This window comes from Lycium barbarum, chromosome 11 (genome assembly GCF_019175385.1).
Source record: "Lycium barbarum isolate Lr01 chromosome 11, ASM1917538v2, whole genome shotgun sequence".
Taxonomy (NCBI): Eukaryota; Viridiplantae; Streptophyta; class Magnoliopsida; order Solanales; family Solanaceae; genus Lycium; species Lycium barbarum.
In genome coordinates this window covers 120,371,436-120,388,777 of record NC_083347.1, presented here as the reverse complement: position 1 = coordinate 120,388,777, position 17,342 = coordinate 120,371,436, and the positions used below count along the sequence as shown (strand labels likewise).

The 17,342-nt window shown below is 30.8% G+C and overlaps 1 protein-coding gene and 1 pseudogene across 2 annotated transcripts; one reads left to right on the top strand and one right to left on the bottom strand.

The window, feature by feature from the left end:
- The first annotated feature begins 6,791 nt into the window (after positions 1–6,791).
- On the top strand, positions 6,792–14,345 carry LOC132618617 (GDSL esterase/lipase At1g28600-like). 2 transcript variants are annotated; one of them, XM_060333646.1, is made up of 6 exons: positions 6,803–6,967; positions 7,071–7,127; positions 7,672–7,902; positions 10,970–11,118; positions 12,575–12,851; positions 13,876–14,345. In XM_060333646.1, exons 1-6 carry the CDS (start codon positions 6,955–6,957, stop codon positions 14,133–14,135), a joined length of 987 nt encoding a protein of 328 aa, XP_060189629.1. In that variant the 5' UTR covers positions 6,803–6,954; the 3' UTR covers positions 14,136–14,345. The 2 variants fall into 2 exon arrangements, with proteins under 2 accessions (XP_060189628.1, XP_060189629.1); XM_060333645.1 differs by having other exon boundaries at positions 6,792–7,127.
- Positions 14,346–14,951: 606 nt separating this feature from the next.
- On the bottom strand, positions 14,952–17,297 carry LOC132620211 (uncharacterized membrane protein At4g09580-like; annotated as a pseudogene).
- Between the last annotated feature and the right edge of the window lie 45 nt (positions 17,298–17,342).

Genomic DNA, 17,342 nt, shown 5'->3' with positions numbered 1-17,342 from the left:
ATTAAAAAATCAAACAATATTCATGTAATTTTCAAAGTATCTCATTAAATCAATAATGATGGATTCATTTCCACGTGCGTATTCGTAGCAAACACTAATATAATAAAGTTTTAAATACGGAGCACAAACTATAATGTTATATTAATCGTGTTTGAACATAGTATCCCATATTTACAAAATCAAGCAATATATAAAAAGAAAAAAGTGAATTCCATACTAAAAAAACAAACAATGTCAAAAAAAAAAAGTGCAAAAAAAAAATTGTAGGCCCCATAATTCTTATATATATATATATATATATATATGTATATATGTATATATGCATAAAAATAGTGCAAATTAATAATGTCAAAAAAAAAAGTGCACCCCGTATTAAAAAATCAAGCAATAAAAAGTGAATCCCATATTAAAAAAAATAAACAATGTCAAAAAAAAAGTGTAGACTTTGTATTCATAACAAACACTAATATAATAAAGTTTTAGATACGGAGCATAAATTACAATGTTATATCAATCGTGTTTTTAACATAGTATATATATATATATATATGCATAAAAATAGTGCAAACTAATAATGTCCAAAAGGGTGGGCCCCATACTAAACAACACCAAGCAATATAAAAAATAAAAATAAAATAAAAAGAAGAAACTATATAAAGCATGGGTTTAGACCCATGCTTCGTCGTCCGTTGTCAATTAAAAAAAAAGAGTGGACCCCATACTAAATAACACCGAGCAATAAAAAAAAATAAAAAAAAAAAGTGCAACTCACCATCTCCAAACTCATGGGGAAAAAAACTGGACCCTATATTATCAAAATCAAGGAATATAAAAAAAAAAAAAAAAGTAAACCCCATTTTAAAAAAAATATAATGTTAAAAAAACGTGTTGGCTTTGTATTCGTAGCAAACACTAATATATTAAAGTTTTAGATACGGAGCACAAACTACAATGTTATATTAATCGTGTTTTGAACATAGTATATATATATATATATATTACAAACTAATAATGGCCAAAAAAAAAGTGCACCCCATAAAAGGTGGACCTCATACTAAACAACATCAAGCAATATATATATTAAAAAAAAAGTGAAACCCACCATCTCCAAACTCACTGTAAAAAAAAAAAAGTGGACCCCATATTAACAAAATTAAGCAATATCAAAAAAAAAAAATTGAACCCCATATCGAAAAAAAAAATAATGTAAAAAAAAAGTGCAGACTTTGTATTCGTAGTAAACACTAATATACTAAAGGTTTAGATACGGAGTACAAACTATAATGTTATAGTAATCGTGTTTTGAACATAGTATATATATATATATATATATGCATAAAAATAGTGCAAATTAATAATGTCAAAAAAAGGTGGACTTCATATTAAAAAATCAAACAATATTCATGTAATTTCCAAAATATATATATATATATATATATATATATATATATATATATATATATATATATATATATATATAATCACTATTCAAAGACAACTACATATACGTAAATGCACTATAATCTAAAGTGTTGGGCCCGTGCGCAACACGGGCATAGGCCGTCTAGTTATTACTACTATAGAGAAGCATGGGGTCTCAACCCATGCTTCGTCGTCCGTTGGACATTTAAAAAAAAAAGTGTGGTCCCCATATTTAACACCAAATAATATTAAAAAATAAAAAATCACCAACCAATATTAAAAAAAAAAAAAAGTAAAAAAAGTGGAACCCACCATCTCCAAACTCACAGGAAAAAAAAAGTGGACCCCATATTAAAAAAATCAAGCAATATAAAAAAAAAAGTGAATCCCACATTAAAAAATAAATAATGTCAAAAAAAAAGTGCATACTTTGTATTCGTAACAAACGCTAATATAATAAAGTTTTAGATACGGAGCACAAACTACAATATTATATAAGTGCAGATTTTGTATTCGTAGCAAACACTAATATACTAAAGTTTTAGATATTGAGCACAAACTACAATATTATATTAATCGTGTTTTAAATATAGTATCCTTTATTAACAAAATCAAGCAATATTAAAAAAAAAAGTGAATCCCATATTAAAAAAACAAACAATGTTAAAAAAAAAGAAGTGCAGACTTTGTATTCGTAGCAAACACTAATATAATAAAGTTTTAGATATGGAGCACAAACTGCAATGTTATATTAATCGTGTTTTGAACATAGTATATATATATATATATATATATATATATATATATATATATATATATATATATATATATATATATATCATGTGCATAAAAATAGTGCAAACTAATAATATCCAAAAGGGTGGCCCCATACTAAACAACACCAAGCAATATAAAAAATAAGAATAAAAAAAAAAAGAAACTATATAAAGCATGAGTTTAGACTCATGCTTCGTCGTCCGTTGTCCCTTAAAAAAAGGGTGGGCCCCATACTAAATAACACCGAGCAATAAAAAAAAAGGAAGAAAAAAAAGTGGAACTCACCATCTCCAAACTTATGAATCAAGCAATATAAAAAAAAAAAAAAGTGACCCCCATATTAAAAAAAATATAATGTTAAAAAAAGTGCAAACTTTATATTCGTAGCAAACACTAATATAATAAAGTTTTAGATACGGAGCACAAACTACAATATTATATTTTTAACATAGTATATGTATAAAAATAGTGCAAATTAATAATGTCAAAAAAAAAAGTGCACCCCATAAAGGGTGGACCCCATACTAAACAACATCAAGCAATATAAAAAAAAAAAAAAGTGGAACTCACCATCTCCAAACTCACGGTAAAAAAAAAGTGGACCCCATATTAACAAAATCAGGAAATATAAAAAAAAAAAAAAAAAAAAAAGTGAACCCCATATTAAAAAAAAAAAATGTTAAAAAAAAGTGCAGATTTTGTATTCGTAGTAAACACTAATATAATAAAGTTTTACATACGGAGTACAAACTACAATGTTATATTAATCATGTTTTGAATATATATATATATATATATATATATATATATATATATGTATAAAAATAGTGCAAACTAATAATGTCCAAAAGGGTGGGCCCCATACTAAACAACACCAAGCAATATAAAAAAAAAAAAAAAAAAAAACTATATAAAGCATGGGTTTAGACTCATGCTTCGTTGTCCGTTGTCCCTTAAAAACAACGTGGGCCCCATAATAAATAACACCGAGTAAGAAAAAAAAAAAGCAAAAAAAGTGAACCCCACGTTAACAAAATCAAGCAATATCAAAAAAAAAAAAAAGTGAACCCCATATTAAAAAAATATATAATGTTAAAAAAAAGCAGACTTTGTATTCGTAGCAAACACTAATATAATAAAGTTTTAGATACGGAGCACAAACTACAATGTTATATTAATCGTGTTTTGAACATAGTATATGTATATATATTATATGCATAAAAATAGTGCAAACTAATAATGTCAAAAAAAAAAGTGCACCCCATACTAAACAACATCAAGCAATATAAAAAAAAAAAAAAAAAAAAAAAAAGTGGAACCCACCATCTCCAAACTCACGGTAAAAAAAAGTGGACCCCATATTAACAAAATCAAGCAATATCAAAAACAAAAAAAAAAGTACAGACTTTGTATTCGTAGTAAAGACTAATATAATAAAGTTTTAGATACGAGTGCAAACTACAATGTTATATAAATCGTGTTTTGAATATATATATATATATATATATATATGCATAAAAATAGTGCAAATTAATAATGTCCAAAAAAAAAAGTACACCTCATATTAAAAAATTAAACAATATTCATGTAATTTCCCAAAGTATCTCATTAAGTCAATAATGATGGATTCATTGCCACGTGCGTATCAATCCATTAGTGGGACCAAATGAAATTGCTTTTCTTAAAAAAGTTAAGTAGTCAAACCATACAATTGTTTTTATATATTACTCTGAGATCTAATCTAGATATTAAACTGTTGTATTTGCTATTCCGCCATGTCATTTATTTGTTATGTTTACTAAAATAAATATATTTAAAATATTTATATTTTAAAATAAGATAGAATTTAATTAATTTTTTATTTTTATTCTTACTCTAATAAATGTGAAAAAATATTAATGTCGTAAAAAAAAATATCAAATGGAGATCAAATAATGAATAAGGTAAATTAGTCAAATTATAATTCTAATCGACATTTTCTTAAAAAACCATGGAAAAGACAACATGACAAGTAAAATGAGCTAAACCGATAATATTTATCAAAAATTAAAAAATAGTATTTATTCGTTTAAATAGAAAATCAATTTCTACTTTATTTCGTTTTAAACATGTAAAATTAATTTAAGAATTTGAATTAGAATTATATAAATCAAAATTTGATAAAAAATAATAAGTATTTTATACCTTTAAATTAATCGAATTAAAATTGAAAGTATCAACTGATGATTAAATATTGCTATTGTTTTATCTCAAAGAGAGGAAAATAGTTTCCTTTTAAACAAGTCTTCTCTTTTAAAAAATATTAATAAATTTACCGATTTTATATTCATAGCAAATATTAATATAATAAAATTTTAAATACGGAGTATAAACTATAATGTTATATTAATCGTGTTTTGAATATAATATATATATATATATAAAAATTACTATTCAAAAATAATTAAATATATATAAATATATTATAATTTAAAATATTAGGCCCGTGCCGTCTAGTATCATTGATAAAAGGCTTAGAAGCTCACAGCTGGTCGTCGACATGTTTGTTTTCTATCAAAGTTCATTTCCGTCTTTTCATGTAGGAAGTTATACCCCTGCTTTCATGTACATACCTTTCCACCTTGGACAAAAGCATTGGGCCAGAACATCATTTTTTCTAGCTATACCAAAAAGTAAGACCACCTGTCCTGAAGGATCTAAAGTAACTTCTAGATTGATAACAGTGTAATTTATTCTTTTTTTTTCTTTCAAAGTTGTATTTAATCCCACTTTTTATAAATACTGTCTTACTGTCAAACATCATAGATAGTTTGAGTCCTCTAGGTGCCCCAACAGCTTCAGAAAACGATTTACATAGTTAATGTATAAACTGTTATTTTTTACTTATATTATATATGAATAGCCACCTACAGTAATCTTGATAGCGTAAAAAGCCTAAAACACTATTATTAGTGTAAAAAGTTAAACTCTATCCTAACACCAATTCAGCCACCCACCCCACTGCTTCTCCTTCCCCAAAAAACCTTTTCATAGAAAGCTATCCTTCATAAAGGGAAGTGGAAAAAAGAGATCTAGTAGAATCTACATCCAAATTATCAACCTCCCACTATGAAATACATTTTTGCCCCTTCGGCCTTGTTCGTCCACCAAAATTGTACATGATGGAACATTAAATATTGTTGTTAAAGCACGTGATTTCACATTTCAACCATCGGACAAAGCTTCTTCATTCTCATACTTTTACCGTATCAATTTATTGGATTTAGTTTGACTGAACATAAATTTTTAATTTTTTTTTTAAATTTATATTATTGCACATACAATAAATATTTATTTGTACTCAATATTTATATATATTTTTTAAATTAATAGTAATAGTTAAAATTTAAAGTAATAAATGTGTGTATGCAGTGACGGAGTCACACTATGTCGATGGTGTTCATCCGAACTCCCTCAGCGGAAAAAAATACTATTTTTATAAGGTTAAAATTATTTTTTATGTATATATAGTAGATATTGAACCTCCTTAGGTTCTTCGTATGTTTACTTTTTTATATGTTGAACCCCCTCAGCGGAAATCCTGACTCCGCCACTGTGTGTACGAAAGACACATGTCTTTCATTCATTGATTTGGTGTAACTATTAGGTGTGGGAAACTTAAATTTTACCGTACACATATAATAAGTTTATAAAGGGCAGCCCGGTGCACTCAGAGGCGGCGGAGCCAGAATTTGACGTTTATGGGTTCGGGATTTTAATTTTTTAAAGTTATTGGGTTTTAAAGTAATAGTTTGTATATGTTCAATAAATTTTTTAATACAAATATGAGGTTTGGACCAAAATTACTGAATTCGATCACAACCACACCCGATGAACTAGCTCCGCCCCGGGGTGCACTAATAAATTTATTACCTTACACATCTAATAAGTTTATAACACATTTATATATCTATAAAAGCTTCTACTTAAGGGTAAATGAGAAGCTTAACATTGAATTATTTTTAAAGTAATAAACAAATACTAATTTTCTTTTTTAATTTATTTTGAAAGAAACTTTGCATTTTTAGTCCCTCAAATATCAACAGATTCTATTTTTTTTCTTGTGCTATCTAAGTAAACATATTAAACTTTCGATTAATCGAAATGTGTGCTTTTGATCTGTCTGGTTACTAATTTCATGAATGATATACCATCAAATCATTTGACAACCCATGTATTATATTATATGTTAAGTTTGTCCAATTACTCCATATTTAAAAGCTATATAGTTATAAAAATAGTTGAAATAACATAATTCTTATATAAAAAGATCAAATCTCACGAATCACGATCCAATGAATCAAAGGTCAAATGTGCTTAATTATATCAATCACAAAAACTAAAACTAAATTTATCAATAATTAGGACAAAATTAAAAAAAAATGCCTATTATCCCTATTTTGGAATAACGGAAACCGTTAAAAGTAACGTTTGGTGGACTTAACGGAATCTTTCCTCGTTAGGCCCTTGCAATTTGGATATTTGTGGTGATTGGTAGGTCCACAAAAGTTTGTATAAATTCACTCCAATATTCACTAAACTCCTAAGAGGACTCCAAACATTTTTGAAACCTCTGTTATATCCAAAACCAAAAAATACAAACACTCTACTCTCAAAATTTTCTGAAAAAACACTCAAGGCAATTTCCATGGCTTCTTCTAATTTTTGTATTTACATAATTTTTTTGTTAATTGCATCATTTGGACATGTTATTGGATGCTACGAGTCGATAATTAGCTTTGGTGATTCAATAGCCGATACCGGAAACTTAATTCGCCTATCAAAATCGAATAACCATGTTACTTCCGCTGTGCTTCCTTATGGTGAAACCTTCTTTCATCATCCCACCGGTCGATTCTCCGATGGCCGTCTCGTTATTGATTTCATTGGTACGTATAAATAGCATGCTCGGCTATTATCTTTTAAGTGAAGCGATTATATAAATATACTTTTCTTTTACTATTAGTGCATATAGTGGTCAATGTAGCTTGTGCACTACGAAAACTATCCAACCGTACGTATATGCGTGAGTGTCTTCAACAATAATACTTTTGTATCAAAAGAAGACATTCCATTTTAATGGTGCCGGTATATTTATATGAAGCATAGATATATATCTTGAAAATTACAAATATTTAACAAATTTTAGATTCTGATAACTTCACTAGTGTAAGTTCAGTGCTAAGAACTTTAATGTTTGATGAAAGTAGCTTTTGAGCTGCAAGTTGAATTATCCAACCACATACAAGTCTGTGTTTTCAACCAAAATACTTGCATATTAAAGGAAGATGTCTCATTTCTATGGACCTAGTATTTTTGACATAATATAGATGACTCTTTTTGGTTAAGCTTGTCTTTTTCCTTTGGATGTCTATTCCTCTTTTTATGGATTAAATCTTTAGTTATTAATTATGTTATGTGATTATTTTGCAGCTGAGAGTATGGGATTCCCACTTATTCCACCATATGCTGGTGTTATGAAAAACATGTCAAGTAGCAGAAATTCCATAAGAGGAGTGAATTTTGCAGTAGCAGGAGCAACAGCTGTGGATATTTCATTTTTAGAGAAAAGAGGAATTAAGAACCCTGCCACCAATGTCTCACTAGGAATTCAATTGGATTGGTTCAAACAAATGTTGCCAATTTTGTGCAAGTCACCAACAAGTAAGTATGGTTTTGGATATAGATTTGGTTGAAATTTGAAAGAAAAACAAATGAGTTTTTGAAGTTCAAATTAAAAACAGCTATTTGAAAGTTGAAGTTCTATTACTACTTGTTGTTTGTGATGCTTCGGTTATCACATTATTTTGCTCTGAATGTTATGTAACGTTCTTCCTACAATTTGCTATATATGTCTTAATTGCAATATTTACTTCTGTATTTTCTTTTACAAACTGTTTTGTCATGCGTTATAGTGAACCGAGAGTTTTTCAGAAACAACGTCTCTATCTCCATGAAGTAGAAGTAAGGTCTGCGTATACTTTACTCTTTTCAGACTCCAACTGTGAAAATAAAACACTGGGTTGTTATTTGAACGCATTTTACTTGAAAAATATTAAAGTTGAGAGGGAAAAAAATTAATTTAATGTATAACCAAACAATATTTTGGAAAAGATGAAAAAACTGTCTATGGATAAATGGGACTTTAAAGACCCCACATCATGGATTAATAGTTAATCCTTTTGAGTTATTCATACTCCTGTTTTTTCTTTTGTTTGCAAACCACTAAAGTGGACCAAAACATAGAATAAGATTTGTCATTTTCGTAACAAAGACGTGAAAAATACGAGGAAAAAAAAGAAATTCAGGGCAAGCAAAAAAATAAAATAAGATGATATAACCTTAAGTTAGGGATTGTGCCTCTTATCATGTTATAAAAGAAAAGAAAACCAAGACCTATTCCTCAGTCAATAACCAATTTATTGCTTTCTCTACTCATATTATCAACTAGGAGTCACTTCATAATTAGTCTAACAATATAGGGCCTAAAGCTTAGGTCACATAAATACTTAGCCTGAAGCCACAACTATTAGGGTTATAAACTATTGGACGAGCTAAAAAGGACTTTTAAAATTTATTGTCATAAATTTATCGCAATATTTTTATGACCGTAAAACTTTTAAGATTTATAATCCTAAATATAGCATAATATTTGTATAACTATAAAAGATTGAAATTAAATTAAATTGCATCAATTTTTTTTAATTTTTAAATATCATCAAAAAGGTTTCTTTAAAGAAGAAAAGTGGTTGCTTTTATATTAATATATAGTTAGACGCAAGTACAAGTTAAAGAGACTTTATCAATGAAGAAAGAAATCTAGTCCAACCTTAACTGGGTGGGCGTGGTAGGTAAGAAAGGGAGTCTTGCAAGTAGTCCTAGATGAGTATTTCATGAACCGGACATATAAAACTATTTACATAACCAAATCACGAATAAATTATTATAATAAATATTAACTGGTAAACTGATAAAAATGCATGGGCTTGATTTTTTTTTCTATGGACCGCACGTGAATTTTTTTTTTGATAATGTGTGGTGGTGAGATTCAATCACAGGACCTATGGCTGCTCTGAGATCATATTGAAGTATGTAAATCATCTTATCTAAAAGCTTAAGCTATTAGAGACAACATACATTTAAAATTTAATTATATTAATTCTCAATACTAACATGTTATTACCGGTTGAAATTCATTAATAATGAAAAAGATCTTTACATTATTAGCGAGAACCGAGCTAGCATGGAAGAACATGATAGAACTTAATAATTTTGGTCTAAATCTTATATATTTGTTGAGGATTTCACTGCACATGTGCATATAATGAGCTTCAAAACACACAAAATTTAAATTTAAAACATATGAACTTCAAATTCTGAATCCGTGTTAATTAACAGAATAAAATGATTAACAAACAAAGCTAGATTACTTGGTGATATGTTCCTAAAGGAATTGTAGTTTGTAAATTATACTAGGAGTATTAGATGTTTTTGGATTTCTTGCTGACTCATGTATTGCTTGATAAAGCTAAAGACTTTGGATGCATTGTTCGTATAGTGAGAGCTTTATGTTGGGTGTGCGAACAAAGTACCACATTGGTAGATGTAAAGAAATATGAGCTACTTATAAGGAGTTGAAAACTTTTAATGATATGAGGCCTTTTGGGGAAAATTGTGCGGGCTTAGTCCAAAGCGGACAAATATCACATCATGTTAAGAGTATCTTTGGGCCGTTTAGCCTAATAACTGGTATCAGAGCCAATGGTTTGGCGGGATGAGTATGAAGATGGCGGAGTGTGGCGTGGGGCCCGGCTTAGTGCCTTTGCCCGTCTATGGGCCGGTTTACGACCTTTACCCGTAGCTTTGAAGACGCATTCACAGCCTTTGGGCTTCGGTTACCGTAAATACTCTAACGATGTGGGTAGTACACAGACATGTTGAATCTCTGACCCGTGGTATGATAATGAGCCATGTGGAACTTAGTTCGAGGGGTAGATTGTTGGGTGTGCGAACAAAGTACCACATTGGTAGCTGAAAAAGAAAAAGGAGCTACTTATAAGGAGTTGGATACTCTTAATGATGTGAGGCCTTTTGGGGAAAACCGTGCGGGCTTGGCCCAAAGCGGACAATATCACATCATGTTAAGAGTATCTTTGGACCGTTTAGCCTAACAACTGGTATCAGAGCCAATGGTTTGGCGGGACTAGTATGAAGATGGCGGAGTGTGGTGTGGGGCCCAGCTTAGTGCCTTTTTCCGTCTATGGGCCGGTTTACGACCTTTACCCGTAGCTTTGAAGACGCATTCACAGCCTTTGGGCTTCGGTGACCGTAATACTTTGACAGTGTGGGTGGCACACAGACATGTTGAATCTCTGACCCGTGGTATGATAATGAGCCACGTGGAACTTAGTTCGAGGGAGAGATTGTTGGGTATGGGAACAAAGTACCACATTGGTAGATGGAAAGAAAAATGAGCTACTTATAAGGAGTTGGATACTCTTAATGATGTGAGGCCTTTTGGGGGAAACCGTACGGGCTTGACCGAAAGCGAACAATATCACATCATGTTAAGAGTATCTTTGGGCCGTTTAGCCTAACACTTTACTCTATAAATCTAGTGTTATTTTAAGACAATTTTTATTTTCAAAAAACTATAAAATAATTCTTTTTTTTAAGAAAATAGAAGAAGCAGGATTTCGTTATTATTCTAACTATTTCAAATATTAATTAGATTGCAGGGAATTTCTTGGAAATTCTCTAGTTCTAATGGGGGAAATTGGAGGCAATGATTATAATCATCCATTTTCTCAAGGAAAATCAGGAGTAGAAGTTCAGTCATATGTGCCCGCAGTTATTTCAGCAATTGGTCTAGCCATTAATGTAAGTACCACTTATTATTTTCGTCAATTCATGTATTACACTAAAAGAATCAGAAATTCGCAATGTATTTTTGCTAATTATCGCTAAATAGCCGGTTGGTTGTGGTCGATGAATAGATTTTTTTTTGATAATTTATTGCTAATTCACTCCAGTGTTTTAAAAGGCGAGGGCGTAAGGCGGGGCGTTTTATGTCTGCCTTAGTCAGGCGTAAGCCCCGAGGCACGGGGAGTAAGCCCCATGGGGTTTTAATTTTTAATATTTTATAAAATGATATAATTATAATAAATACTTTTAAATAGGTGAAATAGCGTAAAAAAATGAAGAAAATTATAAATAAGTGATATATATATATATATATATGCTTCAATATATAACATAATTTTACAAGTATAAACAATACAATGAAATAAAAGCTATTATGAAATGCAAATCAATTCTAACATTTTAACTTTCAAACACGGAAAAAAACACAGTTTCTTAAAACACTATTACTATCATACTATTCATTTTATCTCCCTATAAGCAAATAATCAATATAATTTATCGATATTACAATTAAAACATAACTTCTTCATGAACAAAAAATAAAATTATATGATAATTCTGATACATAGGACTTATGACCAATGACAAGTGAAAATATACAATTCCGCTATGTGTTTTTTTTTTTTAAAATTAAGTGATATTCACCCTCACGACGTTTTCAAATAGTAAATATCCAATACTACGACTTGTTATATGAGTTACACCCAATCTTTTATTTCTATAGATGAAAAACTATTAAGTATCATTATTTTGTTAAACAATTATGAGGGTGAATTATTTTAATTAAGGAATTTAAAATATAATTTGTGTAAGAACTGTTAGGCGAGCCCTGGGTGTTGGGCGTTAGGCGTGTTTAGGGCGTATGGTTGGACGCTTAGGGCGTAAGCCTCATAGGAACTAAGTCTCGCACGTTAGCCACAAGGCGTTTTGCCACTGCCCTGCCCCGAGGCGAGCCCCAGGGCGAGTCCTGACACTGCCTTTTAAAACAATGATTCACTCTTAAATAAGAGTAGTGACAGTTTTTTGTTGGTTAGAGATGATCTTTTCTAACTAAAACGCGAATTTCTAACAGAAAGACTGAAAGTTTTTTGACGGACTTTCTGTCGGAAATCTCATATTTCCAACGGCATTCCAATAAAAACATCTGTAGGACATTTACATTTGTTTTGTTTGCCGTCACTGATTCAGATATATATATATAGGTGAAAAGAAAGTTTACTGATCACTAGACAAACAAGTACAAATTCACTTATCTATTAGCGAGCCATAGGCATCCCTTTGTCTCAGATAAACGTATAACAAATAAGTATGTCCTATCTTAGCTAGGTATGCTGTCCTATTTCGTTTTTGGTAGTGTTACTTAAATATATTTTTATTCAAACAAATGAATTTTTTTTCGATTATGATGCAGGAACTAATTGAACTTGGAGCTCAAACATTGATAGTACCTGGAAATCTACCAATTGGATGTTCAGCTTCTTATCTAACAACTTTTAAAGACTCAAATAAAAATGAATATGATGCTTCAACAGGTTGCATCAATTGGTTAAATGATTTTGCTGAATATCATAACCAATTACTTCAAGAAGAAATTCATCGACTTCGTGAGATTCATCAGCATGCCAATATTATCTATGCTGATTACTACAATGCAGCCATGCAAATTTACAAATCTCCCCATAAATATGGTACGTAATACCTAAACTCTTACATCAACATATCATTATAGATTTAATTTATACAATCTGACAATTTTTTTTTTTACACATATCAACGTGTTTTAATCAGTTGTAAAAGGTTATCTGTGCTTTTCTTAAATTCTAATATTTTTCATCAACATATCGTAATAGATTTAACTTATATACTTTGACAGTATATAAGTTAGTAGCACTGTGTATTCAGTTAATCATTTGAGGAGTGCTTGCATTAGTAGTTTGTGTTTGACCAATATTTTAATATAAAAAAAGGAAGTTACTATTAATTTTAATTTGGTATATATGAACTTTTTGATATGGATAATATTGTCCTAAAAAAATCAGAAGCACCTATTTTTTTGACGAAGGAGCTTTTATCAGTTTATGCTTAAAAACTAAAAAACAACTTCTGCTTTTATCAGAAGCACTACTCAGAGTTCCTGCTTAAAAACTAAAAAATAACTTCTCCTCCTAATGAGGAAGAGGAAAGAAGTGAAAGAATTGTGAAAGCAACACAAATGTTTTCAGGGGAAGTGTTTTCTCTATCTTCCAGTGTCAGGATTAAGGCGTAAACGAGCCATGCAATTGAAGAAATTGCACAACCGCTGGATCCCACCGAGTGATTGATATAAAGACGTAACAATAGTTTTGATTGGTATAGGAATCCAAGACCATCCGAAACAATTTACTGCAAGCCAGAATTCAACTCTCAAAAATGCTTTGCTTCGACATAGTGTCAAAGTGAAAATGTTGCCAATTGAAAACAAGACAACTTTTTTTCTTGCATACGGGAAATTCCCCATACTAAAATAATTCATTCTTTTGAAAAGTAAGCACTTTTGACATTTCACTGGTCAAACTCCAAATTCCACTTAATATGGTTGGTTGTTTGTAATTGTATTTTAAGTAAAATTTTATTTAAACTGTCAATATGTATAAGTTAACTCCAATCTTTCATAACTTTATGAAAATAACATCAATTTCGAAGTTCATTGACAATTTTTTAATGATGGTGTAGGTTTTACAAGCATTATTGTAGCTTGTTGTGGAGGAGGTGGTCCATACAATTTTGACTCAATGACAAAATGTGGCTCACCATCATCAAATGTTTGTGAAAACCCATCTTCATATTTTAGTTGGGATGGTGTACACTTGACAGAGGCGGCGTACAAATTAATAGCCGAAGGGTTATTGCAAGGTCCATACACAATTCCTCACATGAATAATGGACCTTGTTCATTTGATGGACTAAGTAATAAGGAATTATCAGACCAATAATGTATTGAAAGACTGTATAAACATTGTATAACATTGTACAACACTGCATAACACTGTAGTGTTATACTGTATAAACACTATATAACACTGCATAACACTGTAGTGTTATACTGCATAACACTGTATAACACTGCATAACACTGTAGAGGTGTGCATAAATAACTCTTATACGTTATTGTACATTTTTATACAAGGTTTATACATTGTCTACAGTAGGCGTATAAAGTTGTATATTATTGTATAATGCTGTATATACAAGCTGCGACCATAATTTGTCGTTTGTAATTTAAAAATATGGCTATGCAAATATAATTTTGTGTGCTAAATTGTACATTACTGAAATTTCCCCAAATGCAAAGCCATACTCATAAACGGAAGGAAGAATACTGTTAGATAGCAAAGCATAAATTGCCAAAGGAAAAGGCAAATGAGAATATCAGAAGTAATGGACAATTTAAATGATGAATATGAAGTTTCCAAGTAATGGCATTGAATAACTAAGAATTGAAGGGAATTAATTCGGTAACTACTCTAGGGGGAGAAGTAAAATTTTAACAGTACTATATTAAGAAGACACAACGTTTGAAAACTTGAGCGCAAGTGTTCCGAACAGGTGTATGCAATTCATTTTTTACTAATTAATTAATAAAACTAAAATACAGAATAAAGGCAAAAATTTGAGAATAAAGATAAATAGAGATTCTGGCCTAGGAGAGTGCCACGTCATCGGGCTCAAGTCCTGCAATTATATATATATACCAGTCAATTTACCCGCGCTTCACACGGTCATAAAAGAGTTTTTTTTTTCCTGGATCTTACATATCAATATTTTCAAATGACATTAGATTCTTTTCCATTTTTGTTTTATTTTTGCAATTTATAGCTAAACAAATGCTTCAAGATCAAATTCAATAGTTGCATATCTTTCCGCGGCTGTGACTCGAGCACAATGCAACTGTCTAATGCTAATCTGTACAGATAATGAAGTCATGCCAAGGAAAGTTAGTGGCACTTCACAATGTTTTCTGATGATGCTGAGCTCTATAGTTCTTGTTTCCAATCAATATGGGCGTAACAGTTACAAGACCGATAAGGAAAAGAGTAGCTATAGAATGCATGTCACGCAGATCACCCACTGACTGCAATTCACCAAGAGTTATTCCAGCCCTGACAGAGACATAAGCAGCTAGAATGATCCCAATCACAGTTGGAAAGAAGAATGTATGGTAAGACACATCCCCGATCGGTGAAGCAACATTGATGAATGTGTTTGGTAGTATCGGTGTAACTCTCAAGAAAAGCATGTAATTTAGCAGCCGCTTTTTTCTTCTAGCCACCTGGTCACCGAAGAAAGTTAACTTATCAGGCCATAGAGGGAACACGAGGGGCTGCCCGATCAGTTTGGACAGGAAATAGTAAGATGATGCACCTGCAGTAGCGGTGAACACGACCAGTGCTACACCTCTGAAGACTCCAAAAACAAATCCAACAAGTAGTGACATGAAAACTGTTCCTGGGATCATAAATGTCTGCATAAAAATTTAGTCCACACAGTATGTCATCAAGGACATAAACAGTATAGTCACTTGTATAGCTCTACAGGTGATCCGAGTATTTGAAGATCTTCATATTTCTTGGAAGCTTTAGGAAACTATAATATGATGCAAGCATGGTAAGATAAACACAAGCAAGACTTAATGCATGTTCATAAAAGAGTGAATCTAAAATATGTTCTTGTAGTAAATTGGTTGAAACATAAGAGATATTTTTTGTAGATAAGCGTACAAATATGTATAATTAGTCCAATTAACTTGGCACTTGAAACTTTCCATTTAGCATGATGTGAAAGCAAATCTATATTTCCATTTGGCACTTAACCGATATGCTTTGAACTGAAGCCACAATGAGTTCGGAGCCTGCAAACAGAAATTTACTAAGCCTGTGAGATGATTTTGCTGCATGGTTACCATAATCGTAATATGCAAAATCTTTGATCAAGAATTGCCTCTGCCCTAAACATGCACACACATCTTGCAGACTCTACAACCTCTTATACGCAATGTGGTAAAACAAAAACCTCAAAAGATTGATCTGGTATTAAATACAGATGCATAATGATCTATTGTAGCAACTAAGAAGATAAATATTGATACATAAATACATAAAGACAACAAAAAATTCCCTTCGTTTAGATCATGTTCATTCATACATTATTGGTTCGAAATCCAACGAAATGCTTAAAAGGCAGCAAAAATGATTTATTACTTATCTTCGTTACCAAATCTTTGTAGATATTGCTACATCGTAAACCATATATGAGTGCCACAATTTTACCCGGTTTTGGCAATTCTAGCTATGTAAGTGGAGTCTTTATATCTTACTATGATAGGATAATATCTCTAGCAGAGCTCTTCATTTCCTAAATATACTGCAGTTTTGTATCATGATTGTGGTTTGTTTGCTTTCAAACTTACTTTCTTAGCTTTCCAACTCCCAGAATAACTATACGAACAAAAGAAAGTCTTTTAAGCGAAATCTTCACTTTCAACTATATACATAATATATGTGGTTTACATGATTTACTTAATCTTATATATTAAGTACGTATTGATTTTCAAACACTATGGTCCAAATCCTAAAAATACTAAATTTAACCGGATTAGTGACTAATTTGGATAAAGAAACTGAAAGTATCTCATAGCACATGGCCACATAGGTATAAGCCATATTCTGAGTTGTGTTGTATGTAAAGGAAAGAGTGGCAAAAACAAAAAAACTCACAAGGATATTTCTGCAGAATTTTGAAGGAACTTATATTTCAATGAACCAATGATTGTACAAAGGCCAAGGTCATAGATGGACCCCTGAACTTGTCCTGATTTTTCATTTAGACCTCTTAACTGAAACGTTGACCATCTGGACCCTCGAACATAAGATAAAATGTGTCATTTGAACCCCTCGTGCTAGCTGGGCACACGCATGCAGTGCACTGCTTTAAACAGAGCGTGAGTTACCAATTTTTTTTTTTTTAATTTTTAATCATTAAAAAATAATTTTAACAAAAACTCTATTTTAAAATCTATTTAAATAATTTAAAAAAATTGAAAAACCCAACCCATCCTCTTCGATAGCCCACTTCGCCGCCGCCACTGCCTCCGCCATCGCCACTGCCGCCGCTACTCCACTTCAAAATCTATTTAAATAAAT

Excerpts from the sequence above, each read along its gene's own strand:
- LOC132618617 (XM_060333645.1), top strand. The coding sequence starts at position 6,887 with ATGGCTTCTTCTAATTTTTGTATTTACATAATTTTTTTGTTAATTGCA. Across the intron at positions 7,903-10,969 it reads TTTGTGCAAGTCACCAACAA|ATTGCAGGGAATTTCTTGGA; the intron begins GTAAGTATGGTT and ends AATATTAATTAG. Across the intron at positions 12,852-13,875 it reads CAAATCTCCCCATAAATATG|GTTTTACAAGCATTATTGTA; the intron begins GTACGTAATACC and ends ATGATGGTGTAG.